Genomic DNA, 21,164 nt, shown 5'->3' with positions numbered 1-21,164 from the left:
AAAGGCGGGATTTACATGACGTCAGGCGGGCCTGCGGAAGTAAATGACGCTCTCATTGGCCTCCGGCCTTCTGTCTGTGGGAGCGGGCCTTTTGGAGGAGACCGGAAGTGGAGTCTCTGAGAGGTAGGGCCCGGAAGTGGTGGCTGCGTCTTTAAGTAATAGTGATCCGTAGTCCTTTTCTTTTTTTCTTTTTCTTTCTTTTTTTTTTTTTTCAGTTCCCTTTTATTTCCCTCAAGAACCTCGCAGTGGGCGGATTTTTCCCGGCTCGGATCCCCCTCAATGTGTAAGCTCCTGGGCCTTCCGTTTGTGGTCTCACGGGGATGCAGGGCGTGCACCTGCTGGGCCCCTTTTTATTTTGTCCTTTGGCACTTGAAGGTTTGTTTGGAATGCAGAACGCCTATGAAATGCCCTGTAATGGTTGCGGTATTAGGAGGACGCTTGAATCCGGAGAGTTGTGCTGAGTAGGCTGTTGGATCATTTCTCTAACACTGGCCTTCTCTCTCCCCCATTCCCCAGTTTTTTGTAAACTGTAGATGGGTACCATCTGGGGCTGAAACGTACTAGGCCCTTTGGGGTCAGGAAAGAACTTTCTGTGGTAACAAATGGGAAGGACCTGCCGTTCCTGAGTTCAGTAGTTGATTAGGTCACTCTACAGAAGTGATCCACCAGCAAGACAAATCACATGCCAACTTTAAATCAGTAGTAGTATTATTTAGCTTCCTCTAATTTTAATTATCACATTAGTTGAGGCTCTATTTTCCACCCGTTTTTGTCTTCGCATATTTTAGATTGAGAAACAGGCGCTTTGACGTGTTCAGTTTGCATAGTTCTTGGGAACTCAGTTAAAAGGTTTTTGAATTAAATTGGTAGTGTCTTTATACCACCAGACCACTTTCTCCCCCTTTTCTCTTTTTAATTTGTATCTACTATTGATAATGTTGGTGGTTTCCTTTTATAAGATTTACCTTTTTTTCATTCACTGATATTCACATATGTTAAAAGACAATGGTTTTAATTAACTGCTTGTTTTCTCTAATAGAACTATCAGACTATAGCCTCCATAGTCTGAGGTTGAGGTGTTCTAGTGTTTGTCTCCCCGTGCTTTATTATTTTTCCCCTATGGCTCTTAGATTAAGACCCATAAAAGTTTTGCTTGATCTTCGTGTTGTTTCTTTTACCTTAAATGCTTCCTTAACCTTTCTCCACTTCCAACCCATTTATTTGCTTTTCTAAATGAAAATCTTCTAGTGAGTTCTGTATGCTCCAAACAATTCCTCTTTTTCTATTCTTTCTTGAGATCATTCCAACATGGTTATTGCTCCCATGCTCCCCCAAAATGCTCTTGTTAGTGTCACCGGTGATCTCCAGGTGTTGATCATTCTTGGATCTGACTGTATTTGACCTATCAACAACCTTTGATACAGTTGATCACTCCCTTCTCCATGATATATTTTCTTCACTTGATTTCCAGGACACCACACTCTCTTGGTTTTCTTTCTACCTCATTGGTTGCTCCTTCTCACTCTTCCTTCTGTTCTTCCTGATTTCTTATTGTTGAAGTGTTCCAGTGCTCAATCTTTGATTCTCTTCTTTTCTTCTGTCTATACTTCTTTTGATGATATCAAGTCTTAGTGACTTTAAATACCATCTGTATACTGACAACTCCCAAAGTCATATTCCTAGTCTGTCCTCTTTCTGAATTCCAGACTTACATATCCAGTTGTTGGCCTCTACATGTCCACTTGTTTATTTAAAGATATCTCAAACTCGAATGTCACAATCTGAACTCTTTTTCCCCCCAAACCTGTACCATTCTTCTCATCTCAGTTGATGGCAACACTATACAGCCAGTTACTCAAAGTTAAGTATTTGGAATCATCCTTGACTCTACTTTTTCTTATATTCCATGAAATCCATCAGCAAATTCTGTTAACTCTCTCTATAAAATATATCTAGAATTTGACCATTTCCTACTATTTCTGTCATTAGTACACTGATCATCTCTTTCTTGGATGTCTGTTATTAGTCACTATCATTCTTGCTTGGATTACAGTAATAGTGTTCTAGCTCATCTCCCTGCTTTCTTCAGTCCTTGCCTCTCTATAGTCTATTCTCATATAATAGCCAGAGTGATACTGTTAAAATATAAGTAAAAAATTGTATTAAAATGTAAGATTCTAAATGCAGTGTGTTATCCTAGATTCAATCCTGGGACAAGAGATACTATTGGAAAAACCGGTAGAATCTGAAGAGTCTGGAGTTCAGTTAGTAGTAATACACCAGTGTTGGTTTCTTTCATTTTGATAAATGCACCGTGGTAATATAAGATGTTAATATTCGAGGAAACTGGGTCAGGGGTATATGAGAACTGTGTATTATCTTTGCAACTTTTCTATAGTTCAGAATTATTCTAAAATAAAAAGTTTATTAAAAACCAATGTAACATTACTTCTTTGCTTAAAAGCCTTTTATGACTTCTCATTTGACTCACTGTGAAAGCCAGCATCCTCACGTTGGCCTACAAGACTCTGCATGATCTGGTTTCCCATTAATTACCTCTCTGACTTCATCCCTCTGTATTCTCTCCCCCTCACTCTGTTTCAGCCATATTGGCTGCCTTGTTTCTTAACACACTAGGCCCTCTTCCACCTTAGGACCTTTGCTCTGGCTGCTTCACCTGCTTGGAATGCTTTTTCCCCAGACATGCATACAACTAATTCCTTCATCTCCTTTATGTATTTGCTCAGGTGTCAACTTTTCAACAAAGCCTACCTCAACCTCCTATTTCAAATTGCAGCTTTGCAACTATCTGCCCCACTCCCACCCCCAACTGGCTTCTGCACTCCCAGTTTCCTCTACCCTGTTTTCTCTTCTCTTATTGCTATAGCACTTATCACCATATATTTTACATATTTATTATGTGTATTTTTAATTGTTCTCCTCCTATTAAAATGTAAACTCCACAAAGGCAGGAATTTTTATGCATTTCATTCCCTTATGCCAAGTTCTAAAACACTGTCTGAGGCATAGAAGTACACAGTATGTTTTGGTTGAATGAATGAACTTGACTGGCTATTTGAATTTGTAATCCTTGATTTGCAGTCAGTCTGAAGCACTGAATTGTTTGTCATTTCCATATATTATGCTATTTCTTGCCTCCAAGCCTTTGCGCCTGCAGATTCTTCTGCCTGGAGTGCCTTTTCTTATCTTTTTTCCTTCCATGCCTAACCCTTTTTCACCTTTTAAGATTCATATCAGGTGTAACCCAGGGAAGCCTTCCCTGAAATGTCAGATTGGCTTACCTGCTACTTTTCAGAGGAGCTCCCACCCTGAATCTGCACTTTACACGCTTGTAAAATAATTCTCTTTGGGTGTTTCTCGCTAGAGAGCTGGGATTGTGTCTTACTTGTCTTTGGGATATCAAAGCCTGGTACATAGGAAGTAGTCAATGAACATTTTAATGCATCAATAGTGTGAGCAAAGTCACTCAGCTATGAAATCGCAGAGTTTTGATTTCAAGCTGGGTCTTCTGAATATAAAATCAATGCTCTATTTGCCATACCTTGTTTTCTGGGAAAAATGTAGCTGTCTTTAAAATAGTAGGATAGTTCTTTTTATGTGAGTGGGAGGTAGTTAATGCATTTTATAGCCCTGGGCAATTTGTTGCTTGTCATTCGTGAAGCTGCCAGCACTGATGAGAAAGTGAGTTGTGCTTTTTCCTGAGACACTGGCTGAAATCAATGAACAGAGGGTTGTTGTAGTCAGCAAATTTTTAATGTTGATGAAATTGGGCTCCTTTTGGGAGAAAAACACTGTTGAGACTTTTGTTGCCCAAAAGAGAAATCCATACTAGAATTCCAAATTACTCATGAGGCATTCATCCTTTTGCTAGATTCCAGTACTGCCAATAGCTTTACATTAAACTTCTGCTTGTGTGCCATTGGGAAATCCCATGGTATTTACAAGAGATTGCAAAGATTTTTCTTCCAATGATATGGAAATTTTCTCTTCAGGTTGATTTAATGATGATTAGTTTGTTAACATGATCCCTGATACTTGGCACAAAAATTAGGTAAACTAATTTTGCATTTAAAATACTGTTTAATCCTAGATAATGAGCCAGACTTTTCAACTACTTTTTATGGTGGACTTTCTGAATTCAAACTGTCCTCTGAATATCATCACTATTATTGCATTCTGTAAACCAATCTTTTCCAACTTTGTCTAGCCTTTAGGACTAACAGAAAAGAGTTAAAGTTAAAAAAATTTTTAAAGCTATAAATTCTGAAAAAGCTTCAGTGGCTTTCAACCCCCGCAACGGAGTTGAAAATGATGATTAGGCTTGGGATTAAGTAATCAAAACCGAATATTACTTGGAGGACACTTCTGAGTTTGTGCCTTGTTTCTTTGAGCTTTACTAACCCTGCAGAAGTGACTAAAATGTTGAAATAAGCAAGGAGCTCAGTCTGATCTTTGTGTGAGAGGATGCTAGTAGCTTACGTGTAATTTTATCTCAACAGTTGGTGAGAATTTTATTGAATAAAGAAAGACCTTGCTCAACTGGAACAGAAACAACTGGCTGCTAAGAACTAAGAGGCAGCCATTGTCGAAGATACTCATCAAAGTCCTGACAGTATAAATATTGACATCCTGAGATGTGTCAATATTTACCATAGAATTTGGAAGTTGCCAAGTTCCTGTTTAAGAAATGTGACCCTAGCATTGAACACAGTATGTCAATAAATAAGGAACGTGTCCAAATGAACAGCTGCTCAGAGAAAATAGGATAACATCTGTCTAAACTTTGGGGCACTTGAAAAGTTAAATTTAAAAAATTTATTGATTTTTTTTGGTAATTTGTAGGTATGTGCTTGTACACTATAGTATACTAATATAGTTCCATATAAGGTTTTAGTGTTTAAGTGTTTTTTAAAAATGACAGCATGGTTTCAATTTATAACTTTGTAAATTAGTTGTCCTAGGATACTCATCTATAAATTGAATTAAAAAAAATCTTGCTTTAATGTTGTGTTTAGGAACCAACCTCTGGATTTTAAGCATTATTCTTACAGAAATTAGCTCGAGTCATGACTTAGATAATACTTTTGGGGACCAAAAGTTTGTGCTCTGAGAATTTAGCAATAGAGAAAACATAAGAAGTTTATGAAGTTAAAGCGTGCTGAGGAAATCTCTCCTGATTATTTTCTGACAGCTACGTTGCAGAAGAAAATCTGCGGAGTAAAGAGCGAGTGAAGTTGATATGTTTGGTTGAGTATCACAGATCACCACGGTTAATTCCCATATGAGTATCAGTGTAAAACAACAGAGCATTTGGTGCAAAGTAGAGAGACATGTGAAGCTTTTATATCAAGTCATTAGAACCACACAAACAATCTTACATCTGTTTGCAGACTTCTAGGAAAGGTTAAACTTAACATTCTTTGAATGATAGTCCTAAAACAGTCCTGAAAGAGCATAAACCACAGGTATTGAGACTGGTCCTCTCATTGCTTCTCTTTTCTGATAGTAAGGATTGATGGCTTTTATATAGTAATCTAATCATTTAACCGCATCATAATGTTATGTTTATATTGGGAAGAATGGGTGCAAAATACAGTTGAGGTCATATATTCTGTCAGAAGCTACATTTGTTTCTATAAATATCTTGATAAACATGAAAAAACAAATTTGCTTAGAGGTTCATAAAAGGATTTTAACCTATTTTCAATATATTAAGGATAGAAGAGAAAGAAACACAATCTTAAAATTTAAATCGATTGGATCCCTCTTTTAGAGAGAATTTGCCAATATTTTGAGGTAAGATGGTGAGTTTTAAGGAGAAAACATTAAACTTATTAATTAGTGATTTTAAAACTTGGAAAACATTTTTTGCCGTGTAACCACGACTTGAAACTTTGTTTTGAATAGACATATTATGATTTTTTTCCTAGAATCTTTAGGGTATTATGCAAAATATTCACCAGTTGTCTTCTTGAACCACCTGTTACCAGTTATTTATTATGTAGTGATAACAAAGTTGTCCAGTGTTTTCAAAATGTCACGTGTTCTAGATTTGACGAGAGTGTAAGTATATTAAGTTGAAAATGTAAAACTTCCTCTTTGGCATTGAATATTATGAGTTTAATATAGTGTTTCCTAAAGCGTGGTATTCATACCACTGACAGAATATACACATTGCTTGCTTACAACTGTTTTGCAGGTACTATGAGATAAATGAAGTTAAGAGAATGCCACACAATCAATGAATGACAGTAAAGATTCATCCTGAAGTCTTTCTGATCCCAAAGCCTGACATAAGGTAGCTTAAGCAAAAAGGAATTTCTTGGCTTCATACCTACAACATCCGTGGTTAGATCTAGATTCTCTTGCTGCTGGAATCAGATACAAGCTGCTGCCTACCCCTCAGTTCCACCTTCTGCTGTGTTGGTTTTGTTGTCAGCAGCTCTAGGCTCACAGCATCATAACATGAAATCCAGTAGAGAAGAATCTATATCCTTCTTGATGCAAATAAAATTCTTGGAATTGAGCCTCACTGGTCTTAGTTGTCCTAACTTGAATCACGTGCTCATCTCTGAATCTGTCACTGGGGATTAGAATGTAATGTTGGCTTAGTCCAGGTGCGTGTTCTACTCCTGGAACATGGGGCTAAAGTCAGTTTACTCTAAGCCTGTGGACTGAGAATAGGAGAGGTGGGGATCATTCAAAGTTTTGTTCCTATAAGCAGGGGAAGTCTGTATTAGGTGGCAAAAATCATCCAGTTCTCTCTAAATTTGGGAGAATGAATGTTTTTAACCTGAATTGCAGTGGGATGTGAACTATGGCACTGATAGCATTCTCTGATCACTGTTTAGAGATAGCTAACAATGCTGAATCCTTCACTTGGGAATCTGTGTTTTTTAAGGAACTGAGAAGAAAAAGTGTAAGCTGGAGTCATTCAAATTAGGATAGATAATGAATGCAGCCATATGAGTTAGGGCCATTTATTATGTGCCAGGAACCATAATAGGTATTTGATTCATATTGGTTAGATAAAATTTAAGACAGTGTGATTCTAATGATATGCCACAGGATGGGAAATTTTGGAAAATAGTGCAATTATTATTTGTGGTTTCTTTATTGTAACTATTATGTGCAGTCATTGAATATACATATGAAGTAGCTCATGTATTGAATATTTTGTTATATTTTTTTAAACATTTTGGCCTTAAGAACAAATTATTAATGTATAGCCAGTAAATATTGAAATAATTTCAGATATTTTTGATTATCATCTTTTCAGTTGATTATAAAAAATATTTTTGTCTTTAGTATCTTTGAGTCAATGTTGCACAGCAAAATTCACCAATGCATTATGCGCCAATGTTCTGTGTGTAATGCTTATCAGATAGGAGTATTTACCAAAGAGCCAATACTGAGCCCAAGACTTCTTTAGATAGTCTCCTAAAATTTGAAGTATTAGACTATATATTTAAAATTTCTAATAGGTGACTTTTTCTCTTTTTACAAAGTTACTCTATAACAACCGTAATCAGCCTGATGGTCAAATAACATTTATTGAAAACTCTTTTCCTTTTATCCATTTTATTTTGAAAATTTCAAACATATATAAAAGTAGAGAGAATAATGGATTCCCATGTACCCATCACCTAGCACAACAATTGTCAACCTCATTGTCAATCTCATTTCACTTATATCCTATTCAGATTTCCCTCTTCTTTTCTAAATTATTTTTAAACAAATCCCAGACATCTTATCATTTCATCTGTAAATATTCTAACATGTATCTTTAAAAAGTAAGGACACTTTAGAAAACATACGCACAATTCTATTAACATAACTGAAAAATTAACGATAATTCCTTAATATCATCAAATACCTAATCTGTCTTCAGATGACTTCAGAAGTTTTAATTGGTGGTTGAATTAGGTTTTAAATAAGGTCTATAAATTGTAGCTGCATGTGGCTTTTAAGTCTCTTTTAACCTAATATTCCATCCCTCCCATCTCTCCCTTTTGCATTGAAACTTATTTGTTGAGAAACTGGGTCAGTTACCTGCCATGGAGTTTCCCACAGATTTGGGGATAAAGGAGTTGGTTTCCGACTTAGTACAGGTTGTATACCAATGGCCTTAAAGCTGGACTAAGGATTTTTTTTTTTTGGCACATTAGGGTGTTTTCCAACACCAACAACCAATTCTTCAATTCTCTACCACCTGGGTGTCCAGCAGTCAGTTCGATTCTGACACTGTCTACCTGGAGTTAGCATCAGTTCCTACAGGTTAAAGGGCTCCTTCCCACAAGACTTCCCTGGGCCATCCATACTTCTGACCTGCCATAAGTCAGGGGTTCCTAAGACTACCTTTTCAGGTTTGATAATTTGCTAAAATAGCTCACAGAATTTAGGAAAACACTTTACTTGTATTTGCCCATTTAGTATAAAGGATACAACTGAGGAATAACCAAATGGAAGAGATGCGTAGGGCAAGGTATGGGAGGTAGGAAGCAGAGCTTCTGTGCCCCCACTGGGCATGCCGTTCTCTCAGGACATTGATGTATTCACAACTCAGAAGCCCCCCAAATTTCTTTGTTCTAGAGTTTTTATAGTGGTCGGTCTTCAGCTCTACCCTCCTCTCTGGGGGTGGGATTGGGAATGAGGCTGAAAGTGTGAACCCCTGAGTCATTTGGCCTTTCTAGTGACCGGGCCCTTTATGAGGCTATCTAATGTCACCACCCTAACTCACCTCATTAGCGTAAACGGTGTGATTGAAAGGGACTCCTCTTGAATAACAAAAGACACTTACATCTCAGGAAATTCCAAGGGTTTTAGGAGCTCTATCTGGGACAAAGACCAAATATACTTCTTCTTATACCACACATATCCAGTGTTTTTAAAAAATATGAGCCAACTTTTAAAAGTCAGGTGACTTCTGCATAAAAATAGGGACTTTTAGGTTTCTTGAATCATCAGAATAGCAGACCACTAAAGAGCAGTACTTACCCGTGCTAACAATCTGCACTGAGCAGTGGCTGCCGCTTTTATATGTCACTTGTCTTTTCTATTAGCCACAGTCCTTGCTCCTCATGCAATGAATGTCTGTGGGCTTGCTCCTGACCTGCATAGGCCCTGGAGGTGTTAGGACTTGTACCCCTGCAGTACAAGGCTTGATGCAAAGTTTAGCAGGTACAAAGTTTCAGTTCAGTTTGAGAAGCCATCACCCAAGGGGACTCAGAATTGAACCTTTTGCTTTTATCTTGTAAGGAGGATTGTCCAAAATATGTTCAGGGATGTGGTTGAAAAGGACTTAGACTTAGAAATTGCAACATGGGAAATAAGTATGTAATTATTCATCCAATTAAGAATGGAAGTCCTCATATGCTGTTTATCTCTTAGTATTATTTGAACTGTGTGAAATTGCCATTTTTTGTAGGTTAAAAATTGTTAAATACTGGCAGTTTCATATGGTTCCTAAATATTTTTCTAGGGCTGAATTAGGCAGTGTCACCAGTTGAGGATATGTTATAGGGTTGGATTTTTTCCCCCCAGGATTAACTCTCATTTGTACCCCAATCTTATCATTCATCCCCTTTTTTGCCATTAGGAAATAGGCAGATAAATGGTTACAGTTGTAAGTAAATGGTGGGTTTGGGAATGGGAGGAAAGTATAGTGCAGATCTTGTGCCTTTCCCATGCAAGTTCTTTTAGTTACATTTCACTTCTGAGCAGCACATTTTTCAAGTAGAAAAGACTGTTTGTAAACTTACCGGTGGTGTTTCATAGGAACACCCTCATGCTTGTGAAATTAAAATGTAAGAGAGGTGTCAAAATTTTGAGGTTTAAGAAATCATAATTACTTAATTCTTAATGAAAAAAGACTTGCTTAGCTGATGCTGTATTTCAGGTACTATCTTATCTCTTCCGTTCTGTTAAGTGTCATTCTCACATGAAACTGCAATTAGAACTGAAGTGTTCTTGTGAAAGTTTAGAAAGTTTCCAAAATGATAAGTATACTCTCATCCTTTCTGCCAGAGTTATTTGTAATCAAGAGTGTCCCTTTGATGAGTATAAAGGAAGTCATAGTCTTGGGACTTTGGGTCTAATTTTAAGGGCTGGATCTAGTGTTAGATTTTACGTGGTAAATTTACTCAGGCCATTTTATTGTTTTTACGTACTCATTTGTTGGGGTAAGAGAAAAGAAAGGAGAGGAAGTGAAATTTAAATGAATCACTGAAGCTAATGACTATTAATGGTGTTTGTAAAAGATAAGCAGAGGAAATCAGCAGTAATATGATATTTGGAATGGCGGCAGCTGGCATTCCACAGTGATAAGAGGTAATTGAGAATGGACTATGACCATGGCAAAGATGCCTTATTTTTTAGACTTAATTTATAGTTCTAATGCTTTATTCCTGAAGCATCAGATTGTTAATTTAATGTTTCCTTGATCACCAGCTGTATGTTACATGTTTTTGAACAAGATCTGCCAACAGTTTTAGCTATATTTTGCTCTTACTTAGGGTGACCAGTCATCCTACTTTGCCTGGGTTGAGAGGTTTCCTAAGACACAGGACTTTCAGTGTTAAAACTGGGAAAATCTCAGGCAAAGCTGGACAGATGGTCACCTTACTTTCATTTTCAAAATTAATAGAATGGAGATAGTCTTGGCATGATGAGAAAGGTATTTAATAATCCTGTAAATTCTTTACCCATAAGGTTTAGAAAATTCTGACCTGAAAACATTTCAGGAAAGCATTTCTTCTGTAGAAGGTTAGTTTGATATTTTTGTTCTAATTGCTTTGGAAATTGAAAGGTAAATTGATTTTGTGGTCATTTTTCAAAAAAAACCCTTAATTTACCCTTTGGTCAGGTAGGTCATGCCAACCAGCAAGTCGACATGCTCTTAATAATGAAAATAGCAACAAATTATTAATTTAAAGAAATCCTCATTGTGGGGATTCTGATAATAAGGAAAACATGAATAGTCAATGCTTTTAAAAAATACTAAACAAATAGGAAAATAGTCCTCTTCTTTGCACTTAGTTTCCCTGAAGTGTTGTCTGATGTTTGTCGTATCAAAAGACATGCATCAGAAGACATAGGTGGTTGTTGCATAAACCTTTCTTTCCTTTTTATCTAGCACTTATGTGTGGTCCTATTCTTGAATTTTTAAATGTGATAGAACTTTTAAAAAATTTATCACCACACTTTTGGTTCACAATTTGCATTTTCTTTCTTTTCCTCCTTTTAATAAAAATCAGGTCAAACAAAATAATGTGATCAGGAATCTAATGACAGACTAATTACCAGCATGTGCTGTGTGCTAATCTTTATTCTGAACTCACTTTAGGTATCTGCCTACTTTGCTCAACAAGGGGGCACTTAAGTTAATTGCTTCATTAGAAACATGCATTTAGCTCTTTCTGATCTGTAAGTACAACCCCTTGGCATAGCTGCAGACGTGTGAACACCTGCAGCCCAAGCAGCTTGAAAAGAAGCCATAACTTACTATAAAGGCAAATAAAAGAAGCTCAAGTTCAAAATGATGTTATCAATGATACAGTGTTGTCACTAACTTGAGCTGACCTAAGTGAGTTGGCTTCTGCAGTGCTCCTTATCAGCATCCAAAAGGGCATACAAAATTCTTTGTAAACTAATTTAAAAAGCGTCTTGTTTATTCAGAGGCAACTGTGAATGGCATTTGTTCAGAGTGTAGATCACATCAACTGCATACCAGCCAACAACTTATTTTTCTCTTCTAAGAGAGAGGCCAAGTATCAAAGACACAAAGTACTAAAGATAAGCTTCTCAATTCTCAACTGTTCTCAGCTCTCAATAAAGCTACTGATGGACAACTTGGGGTGGGACCCAACTGTTTCCACCTGCAGGCTGTCTTAGCTCCTTGGCTCTGGCTGGGAGAGGTGCAGATACTAGTTGGACCGTTAGTGCCCTTAGAAAACAAAATACAGGCTTTCTTATGGCCCTACTTAATCCGTCCCTCTGAAGAGGATTCCACCCCCTTTCTTCAAGTACTCTTGGGGCAAAAAAACTGGGGCTGACTATCCACATTTGCAGGGCTGGTGAAAGCAGAGAGATCATTGATTTGCTGTTACTGAATCTTAAAAGACTTTCCAAGTCATCCTTTTTTTCTGTTTCTGTGGTTGATTCTTAGATATGTTATATTTCATATTTAATGAGAAGGTGACCTCAGTAAGTAAAAGAATGAAGTACTTTCAAAACTGGTTCAAATAGTATGTTATCAGGAAATTAAGACAGTTGATACAAGGAAAACATTCCTAAGGTTAGTGAGGCGCAAAATAACTATAGGAAACTGAGTTGTCATATTTGGGCTATTAATATGTTAAGTGCTTAAACATGGCTCACATGTAGCAGCCAGAGTTTCAAATCTGAGTTTACTAAAATAATAGAATCTTTAAAATAAAATGTGATGAGTACCTAGAGTTAATTAGAAATTTGGAAAAGACTTGAAATATGAATAATTCAAAAATGTTGTTAAAACTAATCTGACCTCTACATGTCTTTTTAGCATTGTTGAGGTTAAAGCCCTTTGTGTCATGTGAAACTGGGATGAGTTACTGACAGGCATCTGGAGTATTACATTTTCAACTAATTTGTTTCTGTAATTAGAAATTTGTCACTTGTTTCAAATATGGTAAAAAAAAGCAGTGAAACCAATTGCAGTTTTAGAGTAACTCTAAGTGCTGCGTTTTCCTTTCACAAAATTACATTGCTAGCAATAGCCATGGTTCTTGAGGCACATTTAAGAAGAAAAATCTGTAAGTGTGTTTGTATCTGTGTATTTGTATATAAATTCTATCGAGGCAAAAAATGGCCTTCATAACTGGTTTCTATTACCCTCCTCCCCTCAAAATTGTGAGGTTTCGGCCCATTAGAATTATGTAAGCCTTTAACTATGTGTCTTTTTCAATGATTGGCAAAGAAAAACAGTAACACACATTTTCCAGTAATTTCAAATTTAAGGATTATAGAGCATGTGAGTAACTGACTGCATATTAAGTATATTGACTAATTGATCTCAAAGAAAATATTCACAAATGGATAAAGCATTTAAGAATTAAGTGCATCAAGGCAAAGAAGACCTTGATGTAGGAAAAACTTTTGACTAAATGAAATATTTGAAAGTAATTATATTTTTTTCATGATTATGATATAGTCAAATCTACAAGTTTACTTTGTTTTCCCTTTGGTGAGGAAGATTGGCCATGAGTGAACATCTGTGTCAGTGGGATGCCTCCGCAGTATGGCTTGATGAGCAGTGTGTAGGTCCATGCCTGGGATCCAAACCCATGTACACTGGGCCGCAGAAGCAGAGTGCACAAACTTAACCACTAGGCCACTGAGCAGGCCCCAAATTTACATGTTTTTAAAATGTTAACATGCTTAATTGATGTGGTTAGAAGTATGGTTATTTTATAACTTTGTCTTTTACTGGAAAGAAGAATAGTTTTCTGAGCAAACTTTATGTACAAATTAGTTATTACTAATTTGTCAATTTGGAGGTATCTTACACTCTTAGTTTTAGATATTTTTTCTCTCAACCTGGAAGTTTCTCTGCTTCCTTATGCTTTTTACTGTAAGATAGTACAGCTCTATCATTCTATAATTAAGCATCCTTTCCACCCTTAGAAGATAGAGATCTGTAGTAAATTAGCCTTGTTTTGTGAAGAGCTGACAAAGTGAGTTGTTTTTATTTTCATATTCAATTGCTATTTGAGAGACATATGATGCTTTCTTTGTGAGAACGTAATAGTTTTAAATTGAGAAATCAAATTAAAACTCCTGATTTAAAAATTTGTTTTGTTAATCAGTTGTTAATCAAATACCAATTAATAATTTACTTTTGGATTTTTATTGCATATTATATTTGGGTCATAAAAATTTGAAGCAGTTTTACACTCTTCCCCCAAATAAAAGATTGAAGAATATTTTTTTTTTAGCTTTTTTAGTATCATCTAGTAAGAGATTCATGCTATGTGATTAAAGAATAATTCTCTCTAGTTTTTCATCTTTGAAGTTTGTGCTTGATTCCTGGTTTTGACTTTTTATAATGTTTTTTCTTTGCATATTTGTAATTTTTAGGATCTTTAGTTTTGTTTGTTAGCTTCTGTAGCTTAAGCATCTCTTAATGGAGTGCATATGGTCAAAGGATATTCCAGTATTAGAAAAAATATATTTATTTGCTTTGAACTAAATAGTATATGTCATACCACAGTCTGGTAAGTTTGAGGTCAATCTGGGCAAGATTCTAGAGTGAATTACCAGAAGAATGATTTTTTAATTCATAGAAAAAGAAGCTTTAATTATTAGAAATAACAGTGGGATCAGTAAGAAATAATCTCAGTCTTAATTTATTTCCCTTTTTCTTTTAATTGCCTTGCTAGACTGGTAGAATAGGTAGTTTTTGCAAAGGACTCTCCTGATATCTGTGACTTCAATGGAGATGTTAGCAGTGGACACACCTAGGAGCATTGATGGATGTCTACAAGAGGCTTGTTTCAAATGGCAGTCCAGAGAAGTCTATGCTTGAGCTTATCCTGCTCAACGTTTTACATAAATGATTTTAATACATAGAAGAGAAGTTTGTCAGATTTTTAAATGGCAGGGTCAGGGAGAGATTATAAATGTGTCAGATCACAGTAACAGAATCACTATTCAATGTAACCTTGATAAGCCAAATATAAAATATGAAATTGCACCCCTGCAAAAAAACCCCACAAAACCAAAATGGGACCTTGTATATGTATTTGGTCACATGATTTATGATGAAGGTACAGCAGTGCAGTCAGGAAAGGATGGTCTTTAGTAAATAGTACTGGGTCAGTTAGATATCCATGTGGAAAAAATATATCTTGACCCCTACTGGACACGATGCACAAAAACCAGTTCCAGATGGATTGCAGATCTAAATGAGAGAGATACAATTATAGCTTTTAGATAAACACAGGAGACATCTTAGTGACCAAAGAGTTCTTAAGTAGGACACAAAAAGTATAATCTAATATAAACATTTTGATGAGTTTACACTTCATTAAAATTAAGAACTTCTTTTCATCCAAAGATACTATTATGAGAAAAAAAAGGTAGCTTACAGAGTGGAAGAAGATATTCACAGTACATATATCTATAAAAGGAGTCATATCTAAAATATAAAGAACAAATCACAAAGAAAGAAAGAAAAAATCAATAAGAAAAAGGCAACTGAAGAAAAACATTGGCAAGATTGAACAGACACTCCACGAAACAGGATATTCAAATGCCCAATAAATATATGAAAAGGACTCAACATCATTACTCATCAAGGAAATGTGAATTAAGACCACAATGTAATACTGTATACCTACCTAAATGGCTAAAACTGAAAAGATGAGAAATGTTTGCAAGGATATGGAATAAGCAGAACATTCATATACCAAGTGTAAATTGGTACAAACTTTTTAGAAAACTTTTGGCTGTATAGTACTAAAACTGAACACTTGCATTTCTTCTGACCTGGCACTTCCGCTCATAGATATATATATTCATAGGTATACACCCAACAGAAAAGCCTAGATATTTGCTAGAATATTTATGGCAGCACTTTTTGTGATAGTCAACACCTGGAGGGGCCGGCCTGGTGGCACAGCGATTAAGTTTGCATGTTCCACTTCGATGGCCCTGGGTTTGCCGGTTCGGATCCTGGCTGCGGACATGGCATCGCTTGGCAAGCCATGCTGTGGTAGGCGTCCCACATGTAAAGTAGAGGAAATTGGGCATGGATGTTAGCTCAGGGCCAGTCTTCCTCAGCAAAAAGGGGAGGATTGGCAGCAGGTGTTAGCTCAGGGCTAATCTTCCTCAAAAATAAAACATCTGGAAAGTTCTCTAATGCCTATCACTGGCAGAATGGATAAATGAGTTGTACTATAGCCATGTAATGGAATACTGTACAGCCATGAGCGTGATCTACAACTCTGAGAAACAATATAGATGAATTTCTCAAACAGGATGTTGGACAAAAGAAGCCAGACAGAAAATAAAGCCTGCTGCATGATTATATTTACAGTAAAGTCCAAAAATACTCAAAACTCTCATCTCTGTTGGAAGTATGGAGAGTGGTTGTTTTGGGACATAGTGAGTGGAAGGAAGGTATTATGAGACTGAGTTCTGGGGTGGTAGTGTTCTGCTTCTTGATCTAGGTACTGCTTACATGGACTTGTTCAATTGTAAAACTTAGCAAGTTGTATTTTAGATATATGTACTTTTCCCTGTATATAATGCTTCAATACAAAGTTTTAAAATTGCAAAAAAAGTTTATTGGTCTCAGGCTGTGATAGTTCGATATAACCCATCTCTACTACAGGATGCTCCTGCCTCAGTGGACAGAGTGCATCCCTGAGCCTGGGAACCCCTTTCTTAGAGAAGGCATGACTGGGTACTGCTGACTCTTGGGTTCTGAGATTTTCTTTTCCTCATCTTTGTGCTTACTTTCCTTCATTTCCCGCAGCTTTCTCCAGACAGAAACTAAGACACTTGATCAAACTTATCCTCACTCATTATATTCACGTTCCAGTCCTGATATTACTCCCACGTCACTCACACAAGTTCTTCTGACCATTTCTTTTGTTGTAGAGAAAGAGGCTCTTGACTCTTGGGGAAGATTTACTTTTCGTATTGTTAGAGATAGTAATTTTTATTCAGATACACAACTTGGGCAAATCATTTGCCATTTATGGGCCTCTACCTTTCTTATCGGCAAAAATTGTGAATCAATATTGAAGAGAACTATGATTTACTAAGTTCAGTGGTTGGCTAACTACCATACACTTTTTTACTTTACTGATTTCCTTGGTGACTTGTATAGCTGAGCGAGCAATATAGAAAATATCACTTTTGGTTAGGCACAGTTTCTTGCAAATATATTAATTTTTTTGTTCTATAGCAGGTGACCAGAAATGGAGAGAAAAGTAAGCAGAATCTATCTTGCTTCTGAACCTGGTATAATTCATTTTCTACAAATTGCTTGGGAGAAAACACTAGGATCTGGTTTCGTTATTACACTTACTGATGGTCAGTCAGCATGGACCGGGACAGGTAATGTTAAAAGCAAATTTTTTAAAAGTAAAATTTCAATAATGTGCTATTCTTCAGTCCTCAGTGATACTTCAGATTAAAGTGTTTCTTTAATAGATAGTGGGTAAAATTAACACGATTGCTTTTACTTGTTATAGCTGTCTAATTTACACACGGATTTGTAAATTTAATGCCATTTTCTATAATTAACATTAATAGAAAGAGAGAAATAAGCATGTGCTCCAGCAAATTCTGGTTGCCATTTGAGTCTAAGTACTTGGAGTTGGTTAGCGTTTTTAAATGATCTCTTTATAGAAAGCATAAAAGTAGTACTTTTTATGTGTGTTTTTTTCTCAGCACCCCAGGGAAATATTAGGAGGCACGGAAAGGTGGGTTGGCTGGGCCTGGGGTTTCTGTTGGCTTGGGAGAATGGGGTGGCGGTGGTTTTCTTTTTATTTCATATAGTTAGATTGTTTGAATTATTTTCCGATAAACATATGCTACGCTTGTAACAGAACAAAACGGAACTCATTTTCTAGAACTTTGTAAACCAAGGTTCAAACCTGTATGTGAGATTTTGACCATCATTTTATGACATAGACTTTTGATATTTTTTGTCTTTGGTGATAATCTTTTAAAAAGGCTAATGGCCCTGATATCGTTTATGGAACATGGCAGGTATAAAGTCAAAATATCTAGAATTATGTTTTACTCATATAGCAAAGTTTTAATACTCTTTTAAAGTATTTTATTAAAAGATTTAAAAAGCTATTTCTACAATTATGCAACAGTCATTTCTAGAGTTATGTTGTGAATGGTGTTTTAAGTAAAATAATTTTGACATGTTAAATTGCATACTATTTGTATCTTCAATGAAGTTTTGAAATGTTTTCCTAAAATTTGTTACTATCATTATATCACTGTTTAAAATTATGATACATTGTAAAGTTTTGTTTCTCTCTTGAATGTTACAAATTCTGTTACACAACCAGTCAAACTGAATTTGTGCTTGCAGGTTTTTTTTTTTTTGATTTATCTTTTGTAACAAAGAGCAAGGAATGTTAATATGTCTTATAAAATAAATTTCAAGGGTAATCTTTGCAGTGCCTGTTATGGTATTTATTTAAGCTGTAAATTTCCATGTAAGAGAAATCAGTTGTTGGTTGGTTATTGCAGTGCAGGAGTGGAGGAAGATTTGTCACATTAGCTCTATGTACCTGGTGAAGGTGCGCCCAGGTGATAACAGCTCTGTTTGGGGGTGAAGATGGGTGCTAGGGCTGAAGCCCACGGCTGTAGGATAATGCTGGTTGTCTGGGAGAGAGGAGCAGCTCCAATAGCACAGCCCGGGAAGCAGGTCCTAGGTGAAGTGATTGCTTGTGTGGCAGGAGTACTGTGTTTATAACTTAGATGTTTCTAATTGAAAAATGGCTTATTCTAAGTATAATGAGAACTTGTGGTCAGACAGATGACCTTGAGATGCTTTGAGAGCCTTAATTATCAAAGGAAAAGAGTAAATTCTGATCTAGTCAGTAAACCTTGTTCTCCAAAGCAAAGAACAATAATAATATGTTGTTTGAATTTTTTTTATCATTAAGTTTTGGGGAAAAAAAGAGTACTCTGATTAACTCATAAGTCTTAATTTACCCAGACATTTAAGTTAACTTTACATTTGTGGGACATGTTGTTTCTATCATTCAAAATGCGCTGGCTGTTGTTCTTAATATTACTAATATGAATATTGTTTCACTAGACTAGAGCCGTTGAGAGCAAGGAACACACCTGTTTGTCAACCACTCTGTATAAGTATCTAGACTAGTACCTAGGACTCATGTGCTCAATGGATATTCTTTGAAAGAAAAAGTGAAAGGATGCCTCAAATATGTAAAATTGGCTAGGAAAAAGAGAAAATGTATCATTCATTTTAGAATTAGCATATTTTTAATGAAAGCTCCAGTTTCATATTTATTTATTAAGTTGGCATTGATCATAAATGTGGTATGTGTTACTGTTTGTTTTTCAGCTCATGAAATTTAGTGTGACAAAAATGTGGTATCAAACTTCTGCATCCTTTCATGGGTTATTAACATTTTGGCTTCCTGTACTGAAGAAGCTTTCAAACATAAAATTTTACAGTGCACTGTATATGGTCATTCTATTTTCAAAGATATCAAATGAAATTTTAAATCTCACCAATGTTTTATACCTTTCATTGTTCATTTCTATTTTCTTGTGTAAATACAGGGACAAAATATGAAAGAAAATAATATAACATTGTTTCCATGTTTAGTTAAGTTTTATTATATAAATATAATTTGGTTTGGCACTTTACAGATAAATAACATGATTAAGAACATTGAAACAATTAAATAATTGAAACATGAAAATGGATTTCCTTCCTATACCTCATCCTGTTTTCTGTACAACTTTTGATTGCTCCAACCTTCAATTTGGATAATTTTTTTTTCTCTTTTCATTTGAGTAAAATTAAAAGGATGTGGCGTTCCTTTTAATCTCCCACACACTAAACTCGCTGATTTCTTTTCCATTAGCAATCTTTTATCTAATGAATGTTTTGGAGTCTAATTATCATGTGGTCTATCATCACTTCAACATTATAGAGGGTTGTATCACAGGGTTAAGTCACAAAGTGGGTTAATGATCGATGACTATTACGTGACTTTCATAAGAATTGCAGTCGGCAGTAAGAAACTTATATCACCCGTCACTGGAGTAAAGTTCATTGAAGAGTAAATTCAATTTTAGTAATGCATTTATTGACAAATAATTATATCCACTGATATTTGTCCTAAACATTGATATTTGGTGACATATATGGAGATTATGTGACAGAGCTCAGTGGAAAAAGGATTTTTCTTTTCTATTTCATTTTTTATTGAGGTTATGATAGTTTAGAACCTTGTGAAATTTCAGTTGTACATTATTATTTGTCAATCATGTTATAGGTGCACCACTTCACCCTGGAGAAAGAGTTTTTAATAAATTAAGTAGTAAGATGGGTCCATGATGTAATACCATCAAGATCGCTAATGGGATGATAAGGCTGTGTGTCTTCTAAGCTCTGACACAAACTTAGGATATGCACAGTCTTTGGGTTTGTTATACATAAGGAACCAAAGGAAATTATCTTCTTTCCTTACTTAATATCTTCACCTATGCTCAAAGAGTGTTAAAGTCATGCTTTCTTGTCTCCTACCTGTCTGAGAACAATTCCTTGTTTTCGGCCATGTTGATCTGCTCACTTTTTATGCCGTATTATGTGGTTCAGCTGTATCCTTGCTGAATTTTATTGTTTCCATGGCTTTTATTCCTGGTCAGTGACGTTTTTGGAGCATTGAATGCTAACAGCTGTCCTTCTTCCAGATGTTCTTAGCACAAAATTCAAAACTGGTGACCAAGTTTTTTGTTCCAGGATTGAAGTTCCAAATAGGCAGTCAAAATTTCGTGTTTGCTATAATAGGAAATGTTCAAGTAAATTTTTTTTCTTAAACTGGTACCTTTTTTTTAAACATAGTTTTTAAAAGGGAAGTGTAAATAGAGAAATAATTTCTTTTCATAGGTTTTTTTCTCTCAAAAATGAAAGATTCTGTAACAATAATCGGCACAGCATTCACAGATGGAGTAACATCAGAGGAGATCTAAGATGATATCTAAAAGGATACTGCCAAGGAGATTTAAGATGTCAGCTCTTGAAGTTAGGCTCCATAAAACTGACATTTTTGTCTGTCAGTTTGACTCTTGTATCCTAGAATAGTGCCTGGCACATAGTAGTTGCTTATTAAGCATTTTTTGAATAAATGAATTGAATCAATAAATTCTATTAAATATTTTCAGATAGTATCTTTTCATTCTAATGTAATTTAGAATGCTTTTTACTAGATGTTTTATCAATAGATATACTTTATTTTTCTTTTATGTTTTCTGATGTTTTTCTACAGTTCTACAGATTTATTTCCTATTTCTCTGTGAATTATTTCTCTCCCTAGGCATTTAAAACTTCACAACTATCCAAACACAAAATATGAAATAATTCCTTAAGTAAG

The 21,164-nt window shown here is 35.6% G+C and overlaps 1 protein-coding gene across 8 annotated transcripts in view; it reads left to right on the top strand.

The window, feature by feature from the left end:
• The first annotated feature begins 1 nt into the window (after position 1).
• The window catches only part of XRCC4 (X-ray repair cross complementing 4), a 236,406-nt gene continuing 215,243 nt past the window's right edge, over positions 2 to 21,164 (top strand). The window contains exons 1-3 of one of the 8 annotated variants that reach the window (XM_005599589.4): positions 63 to 123; positions 6,221 to 6,319; positions 16,973 to 17,124. In XM_005599589.4, coding sequence (XP_005599646.1) covers positions 16,986 to 17,124 — 139 coding nt within the window. In that variant the 5' untranslated portion in view covers positions 63 to 123; positions 6,221 to 6,319; positions 16,973 to 16,985. Of the gene's footprint in view, positions 284 to 6,220; positions 6,320 to 16,972; positions 17,125 to 21,164 lie in introns of all 8 variants that reach the window. The other 7 variants (XM_023618044.2, XM_023618041.2, XM_014730787.2 and 4 more) reach the window with 7 other exon arrangements.

The sequence above is a fragment of the Equus caballus genome, chromosome 14 (genome assembly GCF_041296265.1).
Source record: "Equus caballus isolate H_3958 breed thoroughbred chromosome 14, TB-T2T, whole genome shotgun sequence".
In the NCBI taxonomy this organism is placed as follows: Eukaryota; Metazoa; Chordata; class Mammalia; order Perissodactyla; family Equidae; genus Equus; species Equus caballus.
The sequence above is the reverse complement of the archived record's forward strand: the minus strand, read 5'-3'. Positions and strand labels throughout refer to the sequence as shown.